Here is a 24,855-nt window from a genome sequence, read left to right as displayed (position 1 = left end):
GTGTTGAACGCTGAGCTGTATTCAATGAATAGCATTCTCACTTAGGTGTTCCTTTTGTCCAGGTGGGAAAGGGCAGTGTGGAGTGCAATAGAGATTGCATCATCCGTGGATCTGTTGGGGCGGTATGCAAATTGGAATGGGTCTAGGGTTTCTAGATAATGGTGTTGATGTGAGCCATGACCAGCCTTTCAAAGCACTTCATGGCTACAGATGTGAATGCTATGGGTTGGTAGTCATTTAGACAGATTACCTTAGTGTTCTTGGGCACAGAGACTATGGTGGTCTGCTTGAAACATGTTGGTATTACAGACTCGGACAGGGAGAGGTTGAAAATGTCAGTGACAACACTTGCCAGGTTGTCCGTGCATGCTCAGTCCTGTAGCTTAGCATCTGCTTCATCTGACCACTTTTTTATTGATCGAGTCACTGGTGCTTCCTGCTTTAATTTTTGCTTGTAAGCAGGAATCTGGAGGTAATTATGGTCAGATTTGCCAAATGGAGGGCGAGGGAGAGCTTTTTATGCATATCTGTGTGTGGAGGAAAGGTGGTCCAGAGTTTTTTTCCCTCTGGTTGCACATTTAACATGCTGATAGAAATTTGGAAAAATGGATTTAAGTTTGCCTGCATTAAAGTCCCAGGCCACTAGGAGCACCGACTCTGGGTGAGCGTTTTCCTGTTTGCTTATGGCGGAATACAGCTAATTGAGTGCGGTCTTAGTGCCAGCCTCCGTCTGTGATGGTATGTAGACAGCTACGAAAAATACAGATGAAAACTCTCCAGGTAGATAGTGTGGTCTACAGCTTATCATGAGATACTCTACCTCAGGTGAGCAAAATCTTGAGACTTCCTTAGATATCATGCACCAGCTTTTATTTACAAAAATACATAGTCCGCCGCCGCTTGTCTTACCAGACGCCGCTGTTCTATCCTGCCGATACAGCCAGCTGTATGTTGATAATGTCGTCGTTCAGCCATGACTTCGTGAAGAATAAGATATTACAGTTTTGAATGTCCCGTTGGTAATTTGATCTTCCACGTAGGTCATCTATTTTGTTTTCCAAAGATTGCACGTTTGCTAGTAGAATGGAAGGCAGTGAGGGTTTATTAGATTGCCTACGAATTCTCAGAAGGCAGCCCACCCCCTGGCCCATTTTTCTTCTCTTCTTCTGGGCCTGTCCCCTTTGAAAGAGGTATGTCATTCATGTCAGGCTCGTCGGACTCGTTAAAGGAAAATAAGATTCTGCCAGTTCGTGGTGAGTAATCGCAGTTCTGATGTCCAGAAGTTATTTTCGATCATAAGTGATGGTAGCAGCAATATTATGTACAAAATAAGTTACAACGTGAACAAACAAACAAAAAACACAATTGGATATGAACACGTAACACACGCCTTCTTCTCCAGCGCCATCTTAACACTAGCCTCCCAGTCCCTACTGCTGAAAAACATCCCCACAGCACGATGCTGCCACCACCATGCTTCACTGTAGGGATGGTGCCAGGTTTCCTCCTTTGGCATTCAGGCCAAAGAGTTCAATCTTGGTTTCATCAGACCAGAGAACCTTGTTTCTCATGTTCTGAGAGTCTTTAGGTGCCTTTTGGAAAACTGCAAGCGGGCTGTCATGTGCATTATACAGAGGTGTGGTTTCCGTTTGGCCACTCTACCATTCAGGCCTGATTGGTGGAGTGCTGCAGTGATGGTTGACCTTCTGGAAGGTTCTCCCATCTCCACAGAGGATTTCTGGAGCATCGGGTTCTTGGTCACCTCCCTCACCAAGGCCCTTCTCCCCTGATTACTCAGTTTGGCCGGGCGGCCAGCTCTAGGAAGACTCTTGGTGATTCCAATCTTCTTCCATTTAAGAATGATGGAGGCTACTCTATTCCTTCGGACCTTCAATGCTGGAGAATTGTTTTGGTACCCTTCCCCAGATCTGTGCCTTGACACAATCCTGTCTCGGAGCTCTACGGACAATTCCTTCAACCTAATGATTTGTTTTTTGCTCTGACATGCACTGTCAACTGGGACCATATATAGACAGCTGTGTGCCTATCCAAATAATGTCCAACCAATTGAATTTATCACAAGTGGACTCCAATCAAGTTGTAGAAACATCTCAAGGATGATCAATGGAAAAAGTATGCACCTGAGATCAATGTCGAGTCTCATAGCAAAGGGTCTGAATACTTATGTAAAGAAGGTCTTAATGTTATTTATTTTTAATACATTTGCTAAATTTAATTGTTTTTGCTATGTCATTATCGGGTATCATGTGTAGATTGATGAGGATTTTTTTTTAAATTCATTTTAGAATAATGCTGTAATGTAACAAAATGTGGAAAAAGTCAAGGGGTCTGAATACTTTTTGAATTGACTGTATATTAATTTGTGGATGTCCATCATCCATTTTGTATGATATGTTACGAATTACAATTCTTATGATATGTTACGAATTGCAAAACATACAATATGTTACGAATATATGTTACGAATTCCAATTTGTTGTGGCTAACGTTAGCTAGGTGGCTAACGCTAACGTTAGCTAGCTCTAGGGGTTAGGTGTTACGGTTAAGGTTAGGAGTTACATTGAAGGGTTAAGATTAGGGTTAAGGGTTAGTGGAAGGTTTAGCTAAAAGGGATAGGGTTAGGGGAAGGGTTAGCTAAAAGGGATAGGGTTATGGGAAGGGTTAGCTAATATGCTAAGTAGTTGCAAAGTAGCTATAAAGGAGTAAGTAGTTGCTAATTAGCTAAAATGAAAAAGTTGTCCGTTATTAAATTTGAACACGCAACCTTTGGGTTGCTAAATAGTCATGTTATACGCCCACACATTCACCCCGACCAACCATCCTTCTTTCATTTTTGCTTTAAGTAACCTTTCTGTAACCATACCAAACCTAACATATCATACTAATTTGGGTGTCAAGGACTTACATTTACTATGTTACGCCTAGTCTATGAGACCAGTCTGCTATACCCAAAGACTTACTTCTGTCTGCTTTTAATTTCTTGCTCACAGTTTAGAGAAAAACAGAAGAATTGTGTAATTTACATAATGAATCATTGCATAGAAAAAAGCATAAGAAAACACTCACTTAGATGCATATTGTCTACCTTGTTCATTTGGGGGTATTATTGATGCTTTGTATTTTACAATTCACTTTTGGTTCCTTTATATTTTTTTAATAGGGCTTTGATAGAGGCAAACATTCCAAGCTGAAACTTTGGGATCACTGGTCTAATAAAATAACTTGCCTGCTGGGTTCCCCAGCCTTGCTCCCACTATATACTAACACGGACAAAGATGCACAATCAGACAGGCATGCAGACAGACAGACAGGCAGGCAGGCAGATATACTGTGTAGGCACAATTCTGGACCATGGGTCCTTTGCATCTTGCCATTTTCCTAGAAATGTACACATTAATATTATATTGCATTGTCATTGTGTAGGTATGCATTGTTCCACTTTGAGATGTAAATGTGTTTTAAAGTTTATTGCAAGTATTAAAGTTTCGGCATATTGTGCCATTTGGCATGGCAAATGGAACATTTGATCTTGTGTGAAATGTTCGGTTGGGTTAACACATTGAAATGGGGGGAGAGGAAGCTCTCTCACCCAAAGGTTTCTCATGATCACACTCATCCACAGGGAGTGAGGCTCCATCAATCTGCCGTCAACATTACAGACAGGGTGGGTCAATGTCCATCCACACACATTGAAACACTCATGCATGAACACTAATATCATAGCTATTCTTACAAACACTCTCATACATGACATCAAGATCAGAGACTGGGGGAAGAGAAACTGAGATCAAGCCTACTGCCGACAGAATAATGAGAAACAAATGAGTTGTTTTCCTCCTAATATTGCTGAAAGACACACATGGAGCAGCAACGTGACTCACCATGTTGAAAACGATGAAGACACCATCCACCACCAGACACAGGAAGGAGGCAATGATTCCGAAGCTGAGGAAAACAATGGCCGCCACAAGCTGGAGAGAAAGGGAAAAATACATTATTCAAAAAGATAGTAACATACACACGACTGAGCACATGCTAGTAGGACTAATGTTCAACAACAAAACTAGGAAGGCAGTACACTGCGCATATCCTTCCAAGTGGGTTGTAGCAATCCCACTTGCACAGACGTCAATTCAACGCCTATTCCACGTTGGTTCAAGGTAATTTCATTGAAATAACATGGAAACAACTTTGATTCAACCAGCGTGTGCCCAGTGAGATGTTTAAAGCTTTCAATTTCATCTGATGAAGACAGAAAACCAAATGATTGTTACAATGAACACAGTTGGGCGCATATATGGATTTAAGACATTATGTCAGACAAAATAGCTGAGCAGATTCAACTCAATGTCACCCAGTGTTAGCACAATATCCACACTCCGAGAGAGAGAGAGTATGAAGGAGCTTTGGCCGCCAGCAGACAAAGAGAAACAGATGTGGGAAGGGGTGGGAGGGAGTTTGTGGACCTGAGGGAAGCATGCTTTGGGATGTGTTCATTACCCACTGGGAAACAATTGGTTGCATCAACGTTGTTTCCACTTAATTTCAACAAAGAATTCAATCCGATGACGTTGGATCAACGTGGAAAACTGATTGGATTTGCAAAAAGTCATCAACGTAAGGGAATTTCATATTATTTTACCCTAACTCTTAACTTAAATCCAATGACATGGTGGACATGTTGAAGTCACATTAGATGACATCTCAATGAAATGTAACTCAAAACTAGAAGTTGAAATAATATCTGTGCCCAGTGGGTAGGGACCAAACTGAAGAAAACTACCAGGAACAGGACGGGATTACAGTACATTGACTTCCTAATAAGAAATACATTTTTCCAAGTTTTCCATTGCATGCCCTAATACAGGGGTTCTTGTCCGCGGAGGTACTGGATGGGTACGCGTCCAGATCTCAATATATACTGTACACAGTGCCTTCAGAAAGTGTTCATACCGCTTGACGTATTCCGTATTTTGTTGTGTTATAGCCTGAATTCAAATTAAATGTATATATTTTTTACCCATCTACACATAATACCACATCATCACAAAGTGAAAAGATGTTTTTAAAAATGTTTGCAAATGTATTGAAAATTAAATATCAAATTTACATACGTATTCACACCTGGGTCAATACTTTGTAGAAGCACCTCTGGCAGCAATTACAGCTGTGTCTTTCTGGGTAAGTCTATAAGAGCATTCCACACCTGGATTGTGCAATATTTGCCCATTATTCTTGAAGCTCTGTCAAAATGGTTTTTGATCATTGCTAGTCAACCATTGTCAGATCTTGTCATATATTTTGAAGTAAATTTAAGTAAAAACTGTAACCGCTCAGGAATATTCACTGTCTTCTTGGTAAGCAACTCCAGTGTAGATCTGGCATTGTGTTTTAGGTTATTGTCCTGCTGAAAGGTGAATTCATCTCCCAGTGTCTGGTGGAAAGCAGATTGAAGCAGGTTTTCCTCTAGGATTTTGTCTGTGCTTAGCTCCATTCCGTTTATTTTTTAACCTGAAAAACTCCCCAGTCCTTAACGATTACAAGCATAACCATAATCAATGTTTCGGCACTGAGCAAATTTCAGGTCTGCTGAGCTCAAACTTAAAAGTTTTGAAAATTCAATGCAACTTCTGGCATGCGTTTACTGTGAACACTGAGGCTGTACCTGTTTTAAGTTATAGTTATAACAGTGGCTATTTGATCATAATGTAGGCCTATCAGAGTGGCCTACCATTAAAAAAAACGATGGAGAAAATGCATCCCATAACATTTTCACATGGAAATAGCTGTTCTATCATTCAGGCTACAGTAGCAGACAATGTGTGGTGTTCAATGTAGGCCTACATTCATGACACTTTGAAATAAATATACAGGGCTTGACATTAACCTGTTTATCCACTTGTCCTTCAGACAAGGAGGTGACTGAAAATGTTGTTGTTTGATGCAAGAAACCACTTTACAAAATGTAATTAATTATTATTCCCATACTATTATTACAAAGAATTAGATAAATTATGATACCCTCTGTCTATTGGCTACTTAGCTTATTCAAGCCTGTCTCAAAATACAACAATGCCCCTTTTAATCCAGAAAAAAGCTATTTACCTGTCTTGCTTTTCAAATGGCTGGAAATGTACATGTTTTGTGCTCTTGTAGGAAGCAACCACTCCCCCATTGCTGACTAGAAATTGGCTATAACTGGGCTAATAACTCACTTACTAGCAAATAATATTAACAAATGTACACACCTGGCTACATGCAGCTCTTGCTTTGATCTGAAAACAAGCACATCTACTTTGCCCCACTCATGCTGTTAACACAGTCCAGTTCAAAGTGAATGGCATAGATCCATATATGACAATGGTCTATTTGTATATAGGGATACTGCAGCTCTGATTGGTTATGGCGCACCAGTCTGTGTAGAGTATGGGTCTGAGTAGAATCCTGGCAGGTGTGTTCACTGACATTTTCAACATGTCCCTGACTGAGTCTGTAATACCAACAGGTTTCAAGTAGACCACCATAGTCCCTGTGCCCAAGATCACAAAGGCAACCTGCCTAAATGACTATAGACCCGTAGCACTCACGTCCGTAGCCATGAAGTGCTTTGAAAGGTTGGTCATGGCTCACATCAACACTATTATCACAGAAACCCTAGACCCACTCCAATTTGCATACTGCCCAAACAGATCCACGGATGATGCAATCTCTATTGCACTCCACACTGCCCTTTCCCTCCTGGACAAAAGGAACCCTTATGTGAGAATGCTATTCATTGACTACAGCTCAAAGTTCAACACCATAGCACCCTCAAAGCTCATCACTAAGCTACGAATCCTGGGACTAAACACCTCCCTCTGCAACTGGATCCTGGACTTCCTGACGGGCCGCCATGAGGTGGTGAGGGTAGGTAGCAACACATCTGCCACGCTAATCCTCAACACTGGAGCTCCACATGGGTGCGTGCTCAGTCCCCTCCTGTACTCCTTGTTCACCCACGACTGCATGGCCAGGCACGACTCCAACACCATCATTAAGTTTGCAGACAACACAACAGTGGTAGGCCTGATCACAGACAACGACGAGACAGCCTATAGGGAGGAGGTCAGAGACCTGGCCGTGTGGTGCCAGAATAACAACCTATCCCTCAACGTAACCAAGACTAAGGAGATGATTGTGGACTACAGGAAAAGGAGGCCCAAGCATGCCCCATTCTCATCGACGGGGCTGTAGTGGAGCAGGTTGAGAGCTTCAAGTTCCTCGGTGTCCACATCAACAACAAACTAGAATGGTCCAAACACACCAAGACAGTCGTGAAGAGGGCATGACAAAGCCTGTTCCCCCTCAGGAAACTAAAAAGAGTTGGCATGGGTCCTGAGATCCTCAAAAGGTTATACAGCTGCAACATCGAGAGCATCCTGGTTGCATCATTGCATGGTACGGCAATTGCTCGGCCTCTGACCGCAAGGCACTACAGAGGGTAGTGCGTATGGCCCAGTACATCACGGGGGCTAAGCTGCCTGCCATCCAGGACCTCTACACCAGGAGGTGTCAGAGGAAGGCCCTAAAAACTGTCAAAAACCCCAGTCACCCCAGGCATAGACTGCTCTCTCTACTACTGCATGGCAAGCGGTACCTGAGTGCTGAGTCTAGGACAAAAAGGCTTCTCAAAGGCTGCTCATTTTTTTTTACCTAGAAGCCATAAGACTCCTGAACAGGTAATCAAATGGCTACCCGGACTACTTGCATGTTTTTTTGTCAAATCTACCAATGGGTGCCCTTCTTTGAGAGGCATTGGAAATACTTCCTGGTCTTTGTGGTTGAATCTGTGTTTGATATTCACTGCTCGACTAAGGGACCTTACAGATAATTGTATGTGTGGGGTACAGAGATGAGGTAGTAAATCAAAAATTATGTTAAACAATATTATTGCACACAGAGTGAATCCATGGAACTTATTATGTGAATTGTTAAGGAAATTGTTACTCCTGAACTTATTTATTCTTGCCATAACAAAGGGGTTGATTACTTACTGACCCAAGACATTTCAGATTTTTATTTTTCATTCACTTGTAACAATTTTGAAAAACATAATTCCACTTTGACATTATGAGGTATGTGTGTTGGCTAGCGACAAAAAAATCTAAATTTAATATATTTTAAATTAAGGCTGTAACACAACAAAATGTGGGAAAAGTCAAGGGGTGTAAATACATTCTGAAGGCATTGTAGGACACTACCGGTCAAAAGTTTTAGAACACCTACTCATTCAAGGGTTTTTCTTTATTTTTACTGTTTTCTACATTGTAGAATAATAGTGAAGACATCAACACATGGAATCATGTAGTAACCAAAGAAGTGTTGTATTTGAGATTCTTCAAAGTAGCCACCCTTTGCCTTGATGACAGCTTTGCAAACTCTTGGCATTCTCTCAACCAGCTTCATGAGGTAATCACCTGGAATGCTCCCCCCCTCCCTTCTTTAACATTTATTGTGATTTTAATTGGAAATACTCTTGTTTTCTTATGCAATTACAAGAACCGTAACAAGAGACAGACATTAGCAGGTGAGAATAATTAGCTGCAGACTCCTTTACTTCATATTACAAACTCACAAATGTTTACAATTTTTCCAAGTTCCAAGAAAACTGTGGTAAAATGTATTGATAACAGAAGAACAGCTTGTGTGTGTGTGTGTGTGTGCGTGTCTACACTGCAGGCATTGAGATAATTTCCAAGCCAGGCACATTGTCTCATCTGTGCTGAGGTCCCCTCACTCTCTCCATCTCCCCATCTTTCATCGACCTAACAAGTTGCTTTCTGTTTATACACTCAGTATCTGCCTCCTTTTAAACAGTGTTTTCTTCTGCTGGAAAAAGATGGCATGGAGCAGCCCCACATGTACTCATCAATATCCTTATATATATATATAAGGATATTATAGCATATATATATAACACACACACACACACCTCTGTCCATCTTCTCTAACTTGTTAATCATTAGTCCTGCTGTATGAGGTGGAGAGTCAACACAACAGAACAGAGAGTACCATGGGTGTCACACCCTGATCTGTTTCACCCGTCTTTGTGATTGTCTCCACACCCCTCCAGGTGTTGCCCATCTTTCCCTGTGTATTTATACCTGTGTTCTCTGTTTGTCTGTTGCCAGACAAACAGCCTACCAGCGTTTTCCCTTGCTCCTGTCTTTGCTATAGTTCCTGTTTTCTTGTTTCCCAGTTTTGACCATTCCTGCCTGCCCTGCTCCTGCCTGCCGTCCTGTATCTTTTCCATACCAATCTGGATTACTCACCTGGGGCCGATGAGAGCCTTTGGACTCTACCATGGCTTCCGAGCTGGGCATCCCCACTCAGCCCCGCTCCATTCCCATGGATGTTAGAGCTCTGAACGGGCGCTCTATAGGCCGGGTCACCCAGAACACCACTCCCATCAACCTACGTGTGTTAGGGAACCACAACGAGGTTATCCAGTTCCTGCTCATTAAGTCTCCTCGGATTCCCATGGTATTGGGATTATTCTGGCTCCAGTGGCACAATCCCCTAATTAACTGGTCTACTGGAGATTGTTCTGCCAAGCCCATTGCCTGGAGTCAGCACAACCTGCCCCGGGATGTCTTCCTGGGGGCTCGGAAGTCGCCCCGGACCTCTCCACCATTCCCGCGGGACGTGTTCAACAAGGCCCGGGCCACTTCGCTTCTGCCGCACCAACCTTATGACTGCGGGATTGACCTGCTCCCTAGCACGACTGCGCCCAAGGGACGTCCCAGAGACCAAGGCATTGTAGACCTACATGGAGGACTCCCTAGCTGTAGGATTCATCCGACCTTCTTCTTCCCCCGCCGTCGCAGGGTTCTTCTTTGTGGAGAAGAAGTACAAGACCCTGCGCCCGTTCATTGACTACCGGGGTCTCAATGACATAACCTTGAAGAACCGCTACCCGCTACCCCTCATCTCCTTTGCCTTTGAGACTCTCCAGGGGGCCACTATTTTTTCGAAGCTGGATCTACGTAACACCTACCACCTGGTGCGGATACGGAAGAGGACGAGTGGAAGACTGCCTTCAACACGGCCAGAATGTCAAGCTGGATGCACTGACCCGCCGCTATAGCCCCACAACTACAACCCCGGAACCGGAGACCATCCTTCCCACTTCGTGCCTGGCGACGGCACTCAGCTGGGGGATAGGGAAGCAGGTTTGTTAGTCGCAGTGTTCCCAGCCAAACCCCGGGGGGCCTGATAACCGGATGTTTGTTCCTGACGCCGTCCGCTCCGCCGCCCTAGTGGGCCCACTCATCCAGGCTTGCCTGCCACCCGGGCTGCCGTCGGACCCTGGTCTTTTGGTGGCCTACCATAGATTGGTTTCCTAAAGCCACCCATTTCATTCCTCTCCCCAAACTACCCTCTGCCAAAGAGATGGCCCAGCTCATGGTGCAGCACGTCTTCCGGATCCATGGACTACCAGTAGATGTGGTGTCCGACCAGGATCCTTGCCATGCAGTAGTAGAGAGAGTCTATGACTGGGGTGGTTGGGGTCTTTGACAATTTTTAGGGCCTTCCTCTGACACCGCCTGGTGTAGAGGTCCTAGATGGCAGGCAGCTTAGCCATCCTGGATGGCAGGCAGGATAGAGTTGTGGTCAGATTTACCAAATGGAGGGCGAGGGAGAGCTTTGTACGTGTCTCTGTGTGTGGAGTACAGGTGATGTAGAATTTTTTCCCCCACTTGCTTCAAGATGTTCACCATTGTTCCTGTACCCAAGAAAGCAAAGGTAACTAAACTAAATGACTATTGCCCCGTGGCACTCACGTCTGTCAATATGAAATGCTTTGAGAGGCTAGTTAAGGATCATATCACCTCCACCTTACCTGACATCCTGGACCCACTTCAATTTGCTAACCGCCCCAATACATCCACAGACAATGCAATCACCATCACACTGCACACTGCCCTATCCCATTTGGACAAGAGGAATACCTATTAAAGAATGCTGTTCATTGACTATAGCTCAGCATGCAACACCATAGTACCCTCCAAGCTCATCAGTAAGCTCAGGGCCCTGGGTCTGTACCCCGCCCTGTGCAACTGGGTCCTGGACTTCCTGACGGGCTGCCCCAGGTGGTGAAGGTAGGAAACAACACCTCTAATTCGCTGATTCTCAACACAGGGGCCCCACTAGGGTGCATACTCAGTCCCATCCTGTACTCCCTGTTCACCCATGACTGTGTGGCTACGCACGCCTCCAATTCAATCATCAAGTTTGCAGACGACACAACAGTAGTAGTCCTGATTACCAACAATGATGAGACAGCCTACAGAGAGGAGGTGAAGGCCCTGGGAGAGTGATGCCAGGAAAATAACCCCTCACTCAATGTCGACAACACAAAGGAGCTGATTCTGGACTTCAGGAAACAGCAGAGGGAGCACGCCCCTATCCACATCGACAGGACTGCAGTGGAGCAAGTGGAAATCTTCAAGTTCCTCTGGTAACACATCACTGACAATCTGAAATGGTCCACCCACACAGACAGTGTGGTGAAGAAGGTGCAACTGCGCCTCTTCAACCTCAGGAGGATAAAGAAATGTGTCTTGGCACCTAAAACCCTCACAAACTTTTACAGATGCACAATTGAGAGCATCCTGTCGGGCTGTATCACCGCCTGTTACGGCAATTTCACCACCCACAACCACAGGGGCAAACTACCTGCCCTCCAGGACACCTGCAGCACCTGATGTCACAGGAAGGCCAAAAAGATCATCAAGGACAACAACCGCCCGAGCCACTGCCTGTTCACCCCACTGTCATCCAGAAGGTGAGGTCAGTACATGTCGCTCAAAGCTGGGACCGAGAGACTGAAAAACAGCTTCTATCTCAAGGCCATCAGACTGTTAAATATCCATCACAAGGTGGCTTCCACCCGGTTACGTAACCCTGCACCTTTAGAGGCTGCTGCCCCATATATTTAGACTTGAAATCACTGGCCACTATAATAATGGAACACTAATCACTTTAATAATATTTACATATTTTTGCTTTACTCATCTCATATGTATATACTGTATTCTATTCTACTGTATTTAGTCCATGCCACTGCTCATATATTTATATATTCCTCCATTCCATTATTTTACGTTTAGGTTGTGTGTATTGTGTGAATTGTTGTGAATTGTTAGATATTACTACACTGTTGGAGCTAGAAACACAAGCATTTCACTACACCTTCAATACCACATGCTAAACATGTGTATGTGTCAAATAAAATGTGATTTGACCAATACTATTATCCAATGAGTTTTAGGGGTTTCCTTCAATGTTTTACAGGCCAGACCATATTTCTGTCTTTTACACCAAACTGAGGCTGTGGCTGTGAATTGGATACCACACCACTCTCTATTCTTAATCACTCCCATGCAGTATGGAAACACACTGAAACCAAAACTCAACCCCAAGTAACCTCTTTTGAAACTACTCCTTTGGTCATTAGCCCTGTGAATACTGTGCATCAGGGGAGAGCAATAGCCATGGGGTGTGCATTCTTTTTTAACAAATGGTCCACTATCAGCTAAATCAGTTGTTAAAGTTTTGGGCTGGGGGGGGGGAAGCCTACACACAAACGGGAGTTACCCAAATCCATCTCTGCTGTGCATGGCTGCAACTATAACCAAGAGGACAAGAGAGAGAGAGATGGATCAGGCAAGAACATGATGAGATAAGCAGGGGAATAGAGAGAGACCATTCAGGAGGAAGGACAGTACAAATGTGACAAATGAGTGAGAAGTACTATTATGTACCAGCTGTTTTCGGTTTTCCTCCAGGCAGAGTCCAAGAACACCCAGGAAGGATCCAAACGCCAACTGCAGAGATCAAATAGAACAGCCACTGTTAGAGAGATGCCAGAGGTTGGCTCTTACTGTAGAGAACTTTATGCACTATTAAAAGTCATATAACGGATGTTATTTTTATGGAAAGATTATTCCCTGGTGGACTACTACTACTACAGAATTGGGAGCACCAATGAGCTGTGCAGTTGAATCATTCCACTAATGTTACCCCCAAATCAGAATAGAGTTGCGGTGATCCAGCAGAAGAAATGCTAAGGTTTAAAACGTGGACATAATAGAAAATGTACCTGTTACAACATGGCTGTGTCTTATCCATGTCAATTTAATAGTACAATTTATAGAGGTGGATAGAGGGCACACTTGCCACAAAGCCTGTTTTAGCATGGGCAGCGCCATTTGAGATTTTCACAATTTTCGAATAGTCAATTGGGTGGGACTTCCTTTTGGTTGAGAAAAAGAAATGGACTACTTTTAAAAACAGATAAGAACCAATAGCGCTTACTATGATGTTACAGAATCGTGGACTCTCTTTCCGAACCCTATGATGCCACTACAAAACAGAATCTAACTTTAATTCAATATTCTCTATCTTAAATTTAGTAATCGCTTGTGGACAGTTCTACGTTAAAAAAATAACTGGTACGCAAAGGAATGGGATGTGTGGGACAACGAGCCGCAGTAGTTCCAGTGTTTGTGTTTTTCGTCACTGGTTATTTGGACAAATGACAATTTCGCAGTTGTTAGCATATTTTGAATTTCCAAAGGGAAGGGGACATTCGGACCGTAACTTGCAAAGAGAGAAGGTGGAGCACCTCGTTCTACCATCTCTTGATCCAATTTGTTAATACGTATGGGCCCATAATTTATCGATCAGCTGACCAATTACACAAGATTTTAGTTCTGGGTTAACCGAGATTATACACTTAGAAATGATCGGTCTTCAAATGTGTATAAAATCTACTGGAAAGATTTACTGACTGTGGTGTGAATAACAGCTAAAATATATGTTGTTTGTCTGTCATGTGCTATAATAAGATGAATGATGACAGCTCTCACGACATTTATGAGATTTTAATTGTCATGATTTGGAAGACATCTTGTTTTGTGGACAACAACTCACAAACCATAGTTTCCCTATCCATCAATAACAGACCTGCCTTCTTGGCATTGCAACTTCTTTATTATTAAGGTAGGTGTCGTTTTTTATGACATAAAGAGAAAACATTTGAGAAAATGTGGTTATTGTTAATAGTTCATTTATATGTCAAGTGAGTAATTTTCACTAAAATGGCAGATTAACATAATGATGATTATGATGATGGTTTTACTAATAATGAGGATGATGATAATGATGAAGATGTACTTACAATGACTCCAGAGGCATATCCAGTGATGCTGAGGCTCTCTGTGCGAGTGGTGGTGTAGATCCCCAGAATGACCAGGACCAGGGACAGACAGAACATGCCCAGTACCAGCCATATCGCCATCCTGTTCCTCCTCTTCATCAGCTCTGAACCCACAGATGCATATTCAGTCACAATACTATTTCCCTGTACAATGTATACTTAACCCTTCTTTTTATTTAATTTTTTATTTTACCTTTATTTAACCAGGCAAGTCAGTTAAGAACAAATTCTTATTTTCAATGACGGCCTAGGAACAGTGGGTTAACTGCCTGTTCAGGGGCAGAACGACAGATTTGTACCTTGTCGGCTTGGGGGTTTGAACTTGCAACCTTCCGGTTACTAGTCCAGCGCTCTAACCACTAGGCTACCCTGCCGCCCCGGACTAACACTTGGGGCCCCTCAAAGTTTTGTCCTCGGAATCCATGTTGGCCCCACATGCGATTGCCATGTTGGGCTTTATGTGGGCTCATGTAGGGCTTCATAACCACGTGGGGCCAAAGTGGATACTGAGGACAAAATGTTGTGGGTCCCTGACTCCCTGTTGGGTTTCCCTCATGGGGCCTGTGGAACAGCCCTTCATTAACCCATAAGTGTCCCACATGGAAATGTTGGCTGGGACCATTTATGATAAAAAAATATATTAAAAAAGTAATGTTTTTTTTTTTTTTAATTTTACCCCCTTTTCGTGGTATCCAATTGTTAGTAGTTACTATCTTGTCTCATCGCTACAACTCCCGTACGGGCTCGGGAGAGGCGAAGGTCAAAAGCCATGCGTCCTCCGAAACACAACCCTACCAAGCCACACTGCTTCCTAACGCATCCAACCCGGAAGCCAGTCGCACCAATGTGTCGGAGGAAACACCGTGCACCTGGCTAGCGTGCACTGCACCCGGCCCGCCACAGGAGTCGCTAGTGCGCGATGAGACAAGGATATCCCTCCCGGCCAAACCCTCCCCGGACGACGCTAGGCCAATTGTTTGTCGCCCCACAGACATCCCGGTCGCGCCCAGCTGCGCAAGAGCCTGGGCGCGAACCCAAAGTCTCTGTTGGCACAGCTAGCACTGCGATGCAGTGCCCTAGACCACTGCGCCACCCAGGAGGCCTTTTTTTATATTTTTTATTAAAAAATACAAATTTTAAAAAGTTACATGTTTTTACTGAGAACTCTGGCACTGAGGGAGCAGATATGCTCCAGTCCATTATTTATTATTTTCAAAATAATAAGGATTATTAATATGATGGTAATAATTACATTTAAGATGTATTAAGGGCCCATTTATTGTGCGGACTGACATACTGAAAGGACAGTATAGAGAATACATATGAAAAACCCTCAGACAGAGAGTAGATAGTATAATAAACACAATGGGCCGAATTCTAATTTGCGTTCATGTAAAAAATCTCCCATCGAGATCAGTACATGAGTTACACGTCAGTCATCATTCTTTCAATTGGCAGGTCTCAAAATAGACCTGCCAATAGTACATTTAAAAAATACAGTTAAACCTGCAAATAAATGTAATATATTTATTTATTTGATTAATGATTAGGCTAAACTACTTTGGAGATTATAGGTTATGTCAAAAAAACCTGTACAAATAATGTTTTTAAATAAGCATATAACTTGTATAGCCTTCATGTATACAGACAAAAACCACTTGCATTTTACTTGCCCAAAACGAAATCCTTTCAACTAAGCTATTTAATTGATGCTGTCATAATTTACAAAGCATAATATGGTAAAACTGTAGGCCTAATTCAAACAGTAGCCTAATTCAAATACAGTAGCCTACACTAATTCACAGTATAGGCTAAACAGCCGAATAAACACACATTGAATGATTGAACTCCATAGCCCACCTGCTTGACTGAGAGGGGGCTTCTCCCGATCGTCTGCATCCCGAATGGCCCTGTTTGTCATGCTACCAAACGGATGCTCCACGGAGTATAATATCCACAATATCCCTGAGTGAGCCAAGGGGCTACGTCGGCTGTGCTGATTTCAGAACACCTCGGTACGATCTGTTGCGCATGGAGCTCTTCAAATGTTTTATAAGAGCACTGCGCGCACGGTTGGCAAACGTGTTCCCCAAATAAGCACGCATAAGATCCCTTTTCTAGCCTATAAACTGCGAGGATGCGCTGCTCCCTTATTACAAAAGGACTAGCCTAATAATAGGCGTTTTCTTCTTAAGTCACTGAATCTTACCGTGAATGCTTTTCTTGTTTATTCAGTTGGCCGGTTAAAAAAAACAAACGCTATTCTTATGAGAAATTGTATAGGCTACTTTTACAATCCTACAGTACTATACCTTGAGATGTTTAACTAAAATTAAGAATAACCTACATGTGTTTTAGATTAAACATCATGAATCTATTCATCATGGATGTAATCTTTTTTTGTATTTTAATTATGAACGTGACCCACTCCCTCTCCCACTTTCCTCTGTGGAGTCTAGAGATCAATATTCTTCTATATAATGTATATGTACTCGTGTGTTACATTATTGGATATTAATCTTGAAAAAATATCACTGGTTTAGAGGTGATATGATAGTGTACAGATTTAGCACATGGGAAAGGTGAGAGTTGTCATATATACACTACCATTCTAAAGTTTGGGGCCACTTAGAAATGTCCTTGTTTTTGAAAGAAAAGCTACTTTTTTGTCCATTAAAATAACATAAAATTGATCAGAAATACAGTGAAGACATTGTTAATGTTGTAAATGACTATTGTAGCTGGAAACATCAGATTGTTTTTGGAATATCTACATAGGTGTACAGAGGCCCATTATCAGCAACCATCACTCCTGTGTTCCATTGGCACGCTGTGTTAGCTAATCCAAGTTTATCATTTTAAAAGGCTAATTGATCATTAGAAAACCATTTTGCAATTATGTTAGCACAGCTGAAAAGAAATAAAACTGGCCTTCTTTAGACTAGTTGAGTATCTGGAGCATGAGCAAATATTGTTGAGGATTCAAATGAGGGAAATATTCAACAACAGCCACGTGATTGGTGGGTCCCCCTCGGGATGTTGAGCTAATGTAGGCTAATGCAATTAGCATGAGGTTGTAAGTAACAAGAACATTTCCCAAGACATGGACATATCTGATATTGGCAGAAAGCTTACATTATTGTTAATCTAACTGCACTGTCCAATTTACAGTAGCTATTACAGTGAAAGGGCGGCAGGGTAGCCTAGTGGTTAGAGCGTTGGACTAGTAACCGGAAGGTTGCAAGTTCAAACTCCCGAGCTGTCGTTCTGACCCTGAACAGGCAGTTAACCCACTGTTCCTAGACCAGTTAACCCACTGTTCCTAGGCCAGTTAACCCACTGTTCCTAGGCCATAATTGAAAATAAGAATTTCTTCTTAACTGACTTGCCTAGTTAAATAAAGGTCAAATAAAAAAATAAAAAAGAATACCATGCTATTGTTTGAGGAGAGTGCCCAGCTATGAACTTGAAAAGTTATTAATAAACCAATTAGGCACATTTGGGCAGTCTTGATACAAAATAATGTGTTATATTCTGCTACATTAATTTCACATTTCCACAAACTTCAAAGTGTTTCCTTTCAAGTGGTATCAAGAATATGAGTATCCTTGCTTCAGGTCCTGAGCTCATTTTTGGTGAAAATTGAAAAACATGGTTGTTCCAATTTGAAAACTGGACAAACTGTTAAATACATGAACAGAGAAAGAAAGAGGTATTCCACATTCCGTCATTGGACGAGCAGGAAAAGCCAAAGGAAAAGAACTGGTACAACTTTCAGTACTCAAGTACACTTTCTGGTAGAACAGGGTCAGCTGACCTGTTATTTGTAGATCATCTCAGAATTGAACCAATGGAAAATCGAGAAAAACAGAATGACATTCAAAATGATGATGTACTTGAAGTAAAAGACATGTCATTTGACTCAGCTAAACTAGATGAGCTTAGTAATTGGAGGAAAAAATGGAGTGTTTGAGGAAGTCAAAGACATTGGCCAAAAATGTGTCTCTACAAGGTGGGTGTGTACCCTTAAAGCATCCTTAACTGGAGCACATCTAGTGGCTCGAGGTTTTGAGGAGCTGGCTGCTAAAGAACTCATGACATGCACCTCAGTCACTCAGATTGCTGCTGACAGTGATCTGCCAGAAGAAAAATTGAAAATTCATTCAATAGACGTAAAAATCTGCATTTTTCCAGGGAACAGAGCTGTCAAGGAACATTCACATCCGACCTCCCCTGAAGCTAGGAGCGAATGAACACTGTGGAAACTAAAACAGTGTGTGTCTGGCCTGGCAGATGCATCACTGCTGGTACAACAAAGTCAAGGCAGCAATGTAAAAATGTCACAAGTGGATCCTACAGTCTTCTATTGGCTTGATCAAGACTGCAATGTGACTGGAATACTTGCCTGTCATGTTGATGACTTCATCTGGGGTGGCTCACCGACCTTTGCTACAACTGTGATTCCACACCTCAAAGCTGTTTTCCAGGTCGGCCGTGAGGAGCATGATAATTGTTATGATGTTGGCATAGAGTTTATTGCAGTTGATGGAACAATACTGATGCAACAGGAGAGCTATATCAAGAATCTTCAACTCATCCACATGGATTCCTCAAGTGCCACACAAAGGAATTCCCCTCTGTGGAATTGAAGCTGATCAATTGAGGTCAAAGATAGGTTCAAATTCCATGGTTTGCTAGACAGAGTAGACCTGATGTAATAGTTGATGGCTGCAACTTAGCATCCAACAAAAAAGCACGTCACTGTACAAACCATTGACTCTAAAGTTTCAGCATGTTGGAAAGATGACTCTCTGAAACTAGTTGTCTTCAGTGATGCTTCGCTAGGGAACCTTACAGATGGAGGCACACAAGGTGGACATGTAATCGTGTTAATGGGTGAAGGAGGAAGATTCTCACCTATCTGTTGGCAGTCAAAAAGGATGAGAAGAGCTGTCCGAAACACACTTGCTGGAGAAACCCTGGCTCTTGTGGATGGAATTGACAATGCCATCTTTCTGGCACCTCTGTTCTCAGAGCTTACCACTGGTGAGACAAAACGGAACATTCTACCTGCAGTTTGTCACTGACAACTGCTCCTTAGTTGATGCTGTCAAGTCAACCAAGTATGTCACAGAGAAAATACTTTGTCTTGAGATTAGCAGCATCAATGAACGTATTCAAGCACAGAGAATCCAGCGGATTATGGGGTTACCACAAAGGAACAGCTTGCTGACTGTATGACTAAAAAGGGAGCATCCGGTCTTGTGCTCCTACAGGCACTCAGCAATGGAAAGTGGTAGCTTAAGTAATAACAAATATAAACTTTGTCACACAACCTATTTGCAATTGGTAACTTAAATAATACTTGGGATATTTTAATTATTTTGTTGATGTTTGATTTGTCTTTAAAGAAAAGTTAATGTTTTAAGTATCCCTATATTTATTTTATTACGGCGCTATCACTCTGTTATTAGTACGCCTGCGCATTAGTCTCACTGTGGATGGACCTTGCGAGTGCAATGGCAACTACACTACCATTTAAAAGTTTGGGGTCACTTAGAAATGTTCTTGTTTTTGAAAGAGAATCACTTTTTTTGTCCATTAAAATAACATCAAATTGATTGGAAATACAGTGTAGACATTGTTAATGTTGTAAATGACTATTGTAGCTGGAAACTGAAGATCTCGTACAACGCTGTGTACTACTCCCTTCACAGAACAGCACAAACTGGCGCTAACCAGAATCGAAAGAAGAGTGGGAGGCCCCGGTGCCCAACTGAGCAAGAGGACAAGTACTGTACGTTAGAGTGTCTAGTTTGAGAAACAGATGCCTAACAAGTCCTCAACTGGTAGCTTCAATAAATAGTACCCGCAAAACACCAGTCTCAAAGTCAACAGTGAAGAGGCGACTCCGGGAGTCCTTCTGTCCAGTGTCTGTGTTCCTTTGCCCATCTCAATCGTTTCTTTTTATTGGCCAGTCTGAGATGTGGCTTTTTCTTTGCAACTCTGCCTAGAAGTCCAGCATCCCGGAGTCACCTCTTCACTGTTGACGTTGAGACTGGTGTTTTGCTTTTAACGCCATATGTATTGGGCTTGGGTGTTGCATTAACTAAGAAGACCATGACCACATCATTCCAGCTTTGATACTTTTTTGTTTTCTTTACTTTTTGATTCAAGATGAAGGGATGTGGTTGTAGGCCTACAACCATTAATGTTAGGCATACAATTGGTTATAGCTCTCATGAGAAAAATAAAGAAAATCAATGGCTCATGTATATACTGTACTTCTCTCTTCACTCAAAGTAAGACATTTCAGAGAAACCAAGGCAAAGGAGACCCAGCCGAGGAGTGTTGGTTCATCACGGTCCCAGACACCAACCAAACACGCACCAAACACGACCCCTCTGGCAGACTGCGAAGGTTTCTGAAAGACTTACAAGCTGCTCTGCACAGAGACCAACAACCGAGCCAACACACCATTGGTACTTCTCCAGAGCATCAAAAGACGACAGCTGTTGACCAAGCTGTGTCTTAGGCTGTATTTAGTTAACACCAACACAATAATATTCAGGCCTTGCTTCCACTGGTCCTGGGGCCATTGTTAAGGTCAACGGCATCATGAACTCTACCAAGTACCAGAACATTTTATCCAAAAGCCTGGTTGCCTCTGCCAGTTGGCTGAAACTTCCAGCAAGACCATGACCCCAAGTACAAAACAAAATCCACAAAGAAATTGTTTGAATTGACCACCACAACAAATCTACATTTTGCAATGGCCATTTCAGTCTCTGGACTAGAACCCTATTGAAGACCTGTGGTTTGAATTGAATAGGGCAGTCCATACACGCAGACCGAAGGATATCAAGGATCTGGAACGATTCTGTATGGAAAAAGTGTCTAATATCCCTTCCAATGTGTTAACCAATCTCATAAAGAATTATAGAAAAAGGCTAAGTACTGTTATCCCCGCAAGGAGAGGGTGCACAAAGTATTGAAAACAGGGGTGCCAATAATTTTGACCCTTATCATTTTCTCTAAGCAATTGTGTTAGTATGAAATAGTATAATTTTCATTTTTCTTTTAGCATACAATATATATTTGTATTTGAAATTAATGTAATACTGTCCTTTTGGTCATCTTTATCAACAGTGCCAATAATTGAGGGTGAATGTAAATCACAACCCCCTCCTTAACCGTCCTCGTTAGGCACGTAGGCGAAGGGCTGGGAGGCCAAATGAGACAGACGTCCTCTGTGTGAGAGGTCAGAGAGAGGGGATGTTTCCTGTCTTCGCAGTGGGGTCGGGTTGAGACCAAGGGTCCTCTTCCTATCTTAGGAACACAGAGGTGAGGTGAGATACAGTACAGGCAACGCTTAAAGAGATTGAATGGGATCTTAAGCACTTACAAATTCATAACATATTTCTGAATTGGAATCCGTAACATATACTGTACACTGAACAAAAATATAAACCCAACATCTAAAGTGTTGGTCCTATGTTTCATGAGCTGAAATAAAAGATCCCAGAAGTGTTCCATACTTATAAAAACCTTAATTCTCTCAAATTTTGCGCACAAATTTGTTTACATCCCTATTAGTGAGCATTTCTCCTTTGCCAAGATAATCCATCCACCTGACAGGTGTGGTAAATCAAGAAGCTGATCAAATGGCATGATCGTTACACAGGTGCACCTTGTGCTGGGTGCAACACACAACAGAATGCAACAAACGTCTCATGTTTTGAAGGAGTGTGAAATTGGCATGCTGACTGCAGGAATGTCCACCAGAGCTATTGTCTGAGAATTGAACATTAATTTCTCTACCATAAGCCGCCTCCAACGTCATTTTAGAGAATTTGCAGTACGTCCAACCAGCCTCACAACAGCAGACCACGTGGATGGTGTTGTGTGGATGAACGGTTTGCTGATGTCAATGATGGAATGATGGGAACAGAGTGCCCCATGGTGGCAGTGGGGTTATGGTATGGGCAGGCATAAGCTACAGACAACAAACACAATTGCATTTTATCTATGGCAATTTGAATGCACAGAAATACAGTGACGAGATCCTGAGGCCCATTGTGAGGCCCATGTTTTTAAAGGTATATGTGACCAACAGATGCATATCTGTATTCCCAGTCATGTGAAATCAATAGATTAGGGCCTAATGAATTTATTTAAATTGACTGATTTCCTCATATGAACTGTAACTCAGTCCAATCTTTGAAATTGTTGCATGTTGCGATAATGTTTTTGTTTAGTATAAAATCCCTTTTTTTTGCAGGACATAACATACTGTATATACGAAATGGATGACGTTGTACACAATTGTGCACAATTTTCAGGGACCTGTTTTAGCTCGTGAGCATTAATTTCTACAAAACCTTTATAATACATCTTTATGTTAGAGAGAGAGACTTCACTACAGGAACTGTCTGTCACACCCAATGAATAGTATTCCCTCTCAACAGGTTGCAGTGAAAGGTTGCAGGTGTTTCTTCTTCTTTTGTCCACTTAATGCAACTTTTTTTGCTCTGGTTGTACTCTGTTGCTTATGTTATTTTTTCTTCAATACACAAATAGCATGCAAATAAAGTGGGGAGAACAAGTATTTGAGTGATGCAAATGAATTACTTAAAAATACAATGTGATTTTCTGGATTTTTGTTTTAGATTCCGTCTCTCACAGTTGAAGTGTACCTATGATTTTTAAAAATTACAGACCTCTACATGCTTTGTAAGTAGGAAAACCTGCAAAATCGGCAGTGTATCAAATACTTGTTTTCCCCACTGTATATCCCATGACAGAGAGGTTTGGTGTAAACAGTACTCATGTGTTCTGGGGAGTTTTGCAGCCGCTGCATCCTGTTCCCTGCCCCTCCTCCGGAAAGCAGCGGGATCATCCTTAAATATGTAAATCCTCCGGAATCCTGTCCAAACAAACCAACCCAGGTCTTTTTGGCTGGTCCTCATGTTGCTCATCTGGAGAGATCCAGAGGAACAAAACAAACAGCATCATTCAGGGTCTTGCCTGAAGACCTTAACTGCATCATTTTTATTTCGCCCCCTCCATCCTTCCACCCCGCTCTGCAATCATATGCATCTCCACACTAGGTGCACTCCTCTGTGCTCCAAGGACACTAAAACCAATTGACCTCCACTCCACTCTAGTGTTCTTATAGAACATCAAATGTCTGATGCAATTAATCTGGTATGTTCTTGTTGCAATCCAGCTATACTTTTTCCTTCCAACAGCTGGAGATTAAGCGTTCTCAGCGCACTCATAGCATGCTCTGCAAATGGCCCCTATTCCCAGAGCATTTCTCCAATGTGTTATTTCTTATGGCCCCAGCTGCAGCACATGGATAGAATCTGCACACTTATATCAATCGAAGGCTTCTGCTGCAGGCACGTGCACAGATAGGGCTATACCCGTGCAGAGCACATGCCCCTTTGCCCTTCCAGTCTCCAATGTCCTTTACGGTGGTGGTATAATTTCACCAAAAATGTATGTCCTTTTTTAAAATTAAACCGTTGTCGTTAAATTCTCATCCATGTGCTTCAGAACCAAACAGTCGAGTGTCTTGATTGTTGTCCAACGACCAGTCATCAGTACTGGGTGCGCATATCCAGATTAGTGACCAGAAATAACTTGTTGACCTGCCAAAAACAGAGTAGGCATACGTTTGTCATCGTTACCTGGCGATTTTATTGATCATTTTAATTCTCCAGATAGGCCTAGTTTGGGTGGCTACTGGCTATATGTTGAACGATAAGCAGCTGTAACATCCCACTCCCTTTAATATTATGGGATTAAGATATTTGGGCAAAGTTATCACGATATGTATGAGGAATAACAGGGCTACTCAGCTGGTAATGAGCACTCTGCAGGCAGGCTGCCCCCCAAAGTGATGGCCGCGGTGCAGACAGAACATGCTTTCAATCCAATCCTGCACTAACAGTTGGCCATATTATTTAGTTTGCTCTGGACTCCAGAGAAGTGACATGATAGGCCTACACTGAGCATACAAAACATTAAGAACACCTGCTCTTTCCATATCCAGGTGAAAGCTATGATCCCTTATTGATGTCCCTTGTTAACTCCACTTCAATCAGTGTAGATGAAGGGGAGGAGACAGGTTAAAGAGGGATGTTTAAGCCTTGAGACATTGATTGGGTATGTTTGTCATTCAGAGGGTGAAATAGGCAAGGCAAAAAATGTAAGGGCCTTTAAATTGGGTATGGTAGTAGGTGCCAGGCGCACCTGTTTGTGTCAAGAACTGCAACGCTGCTGGGTTTTTCCACACAACAGTTTCCTGTGTGTCTCAAGAATGGTCCACCACCCAAAGGACATCCAGCCAACTTCACACAACTGTGGGAAGCATTGGAGTCAACATGGGTCAACATGGGGGGTGCAACTCAATATTGGGAAGGTGTTCCTGTTTGGTATACTCAGTGTATATCCCCAGTTAATATTGTCTGCTAACATGAATGACGTTCAACTCCCAATGCAGGTGTAAAACGGTTTATCTTGCATTTTTAAAATGCATCACCGTTTATGGCTGTAATGGCAGG

The 24,855-nt window shown here is 42.5% G+C and overlaps 1 protein-coding gene across 1 annotated transcript in view; it reads right to left on the bottom strand.

Annotated features, from left to right (window-relative positions):
• Positions 1–16,390, bottom strand: part of LOC115141682 (transmembrane protein 255B-like) — a 34,296-nt gene extending 17,906 nt beyond the window's left edge. Inside the window, exons 1-4 of the mRNA XM_029680771.2 lie at positions 16,145–16,390; positions 14,246–14,388; positions 12,828–12,890; positions 3,903–3,992 (exon numbers count right to left, since the gene is read on the bottom strand). Of these exons, the coding sequence (XP_029536631.2) occupies positions 3,903–3,992; positions 12,828–12,890; positions 14,246–14,388; positions 16,145–16,205 (357 nt within the window). The 5' untranslated portion in view covers positions 16,206–16,390. The remainder of the gene's footprint in view (positions 1–3,902; positions 3,993–12,827; positions 12,891–14,245; positions 14,389–16,144) is intronic.
• Positions 16,391–24,855: the final 8,465 nt, after the last annotated feature.

This window comes from Oncorhynchus nerka, linkage group LG14, assembly GCF_034236695.1.
Source record: "Oncorhynchus nerka isolate Pitt River linkage group LG14, Oner_Uvic_2.0, whole genome shotgun sequence".
Lineage (NCBI taxonomy): Eukaryota > Metazoa > Chordata > Actinopteri > Salmoniformes > Salmonidae > Oncorhynchus > Oncorhynchus nerka.
Note: the sequence above shows the minus strand (reverse complement) of the source record. Positions and strands in the feature narration are given on the sequence as shown.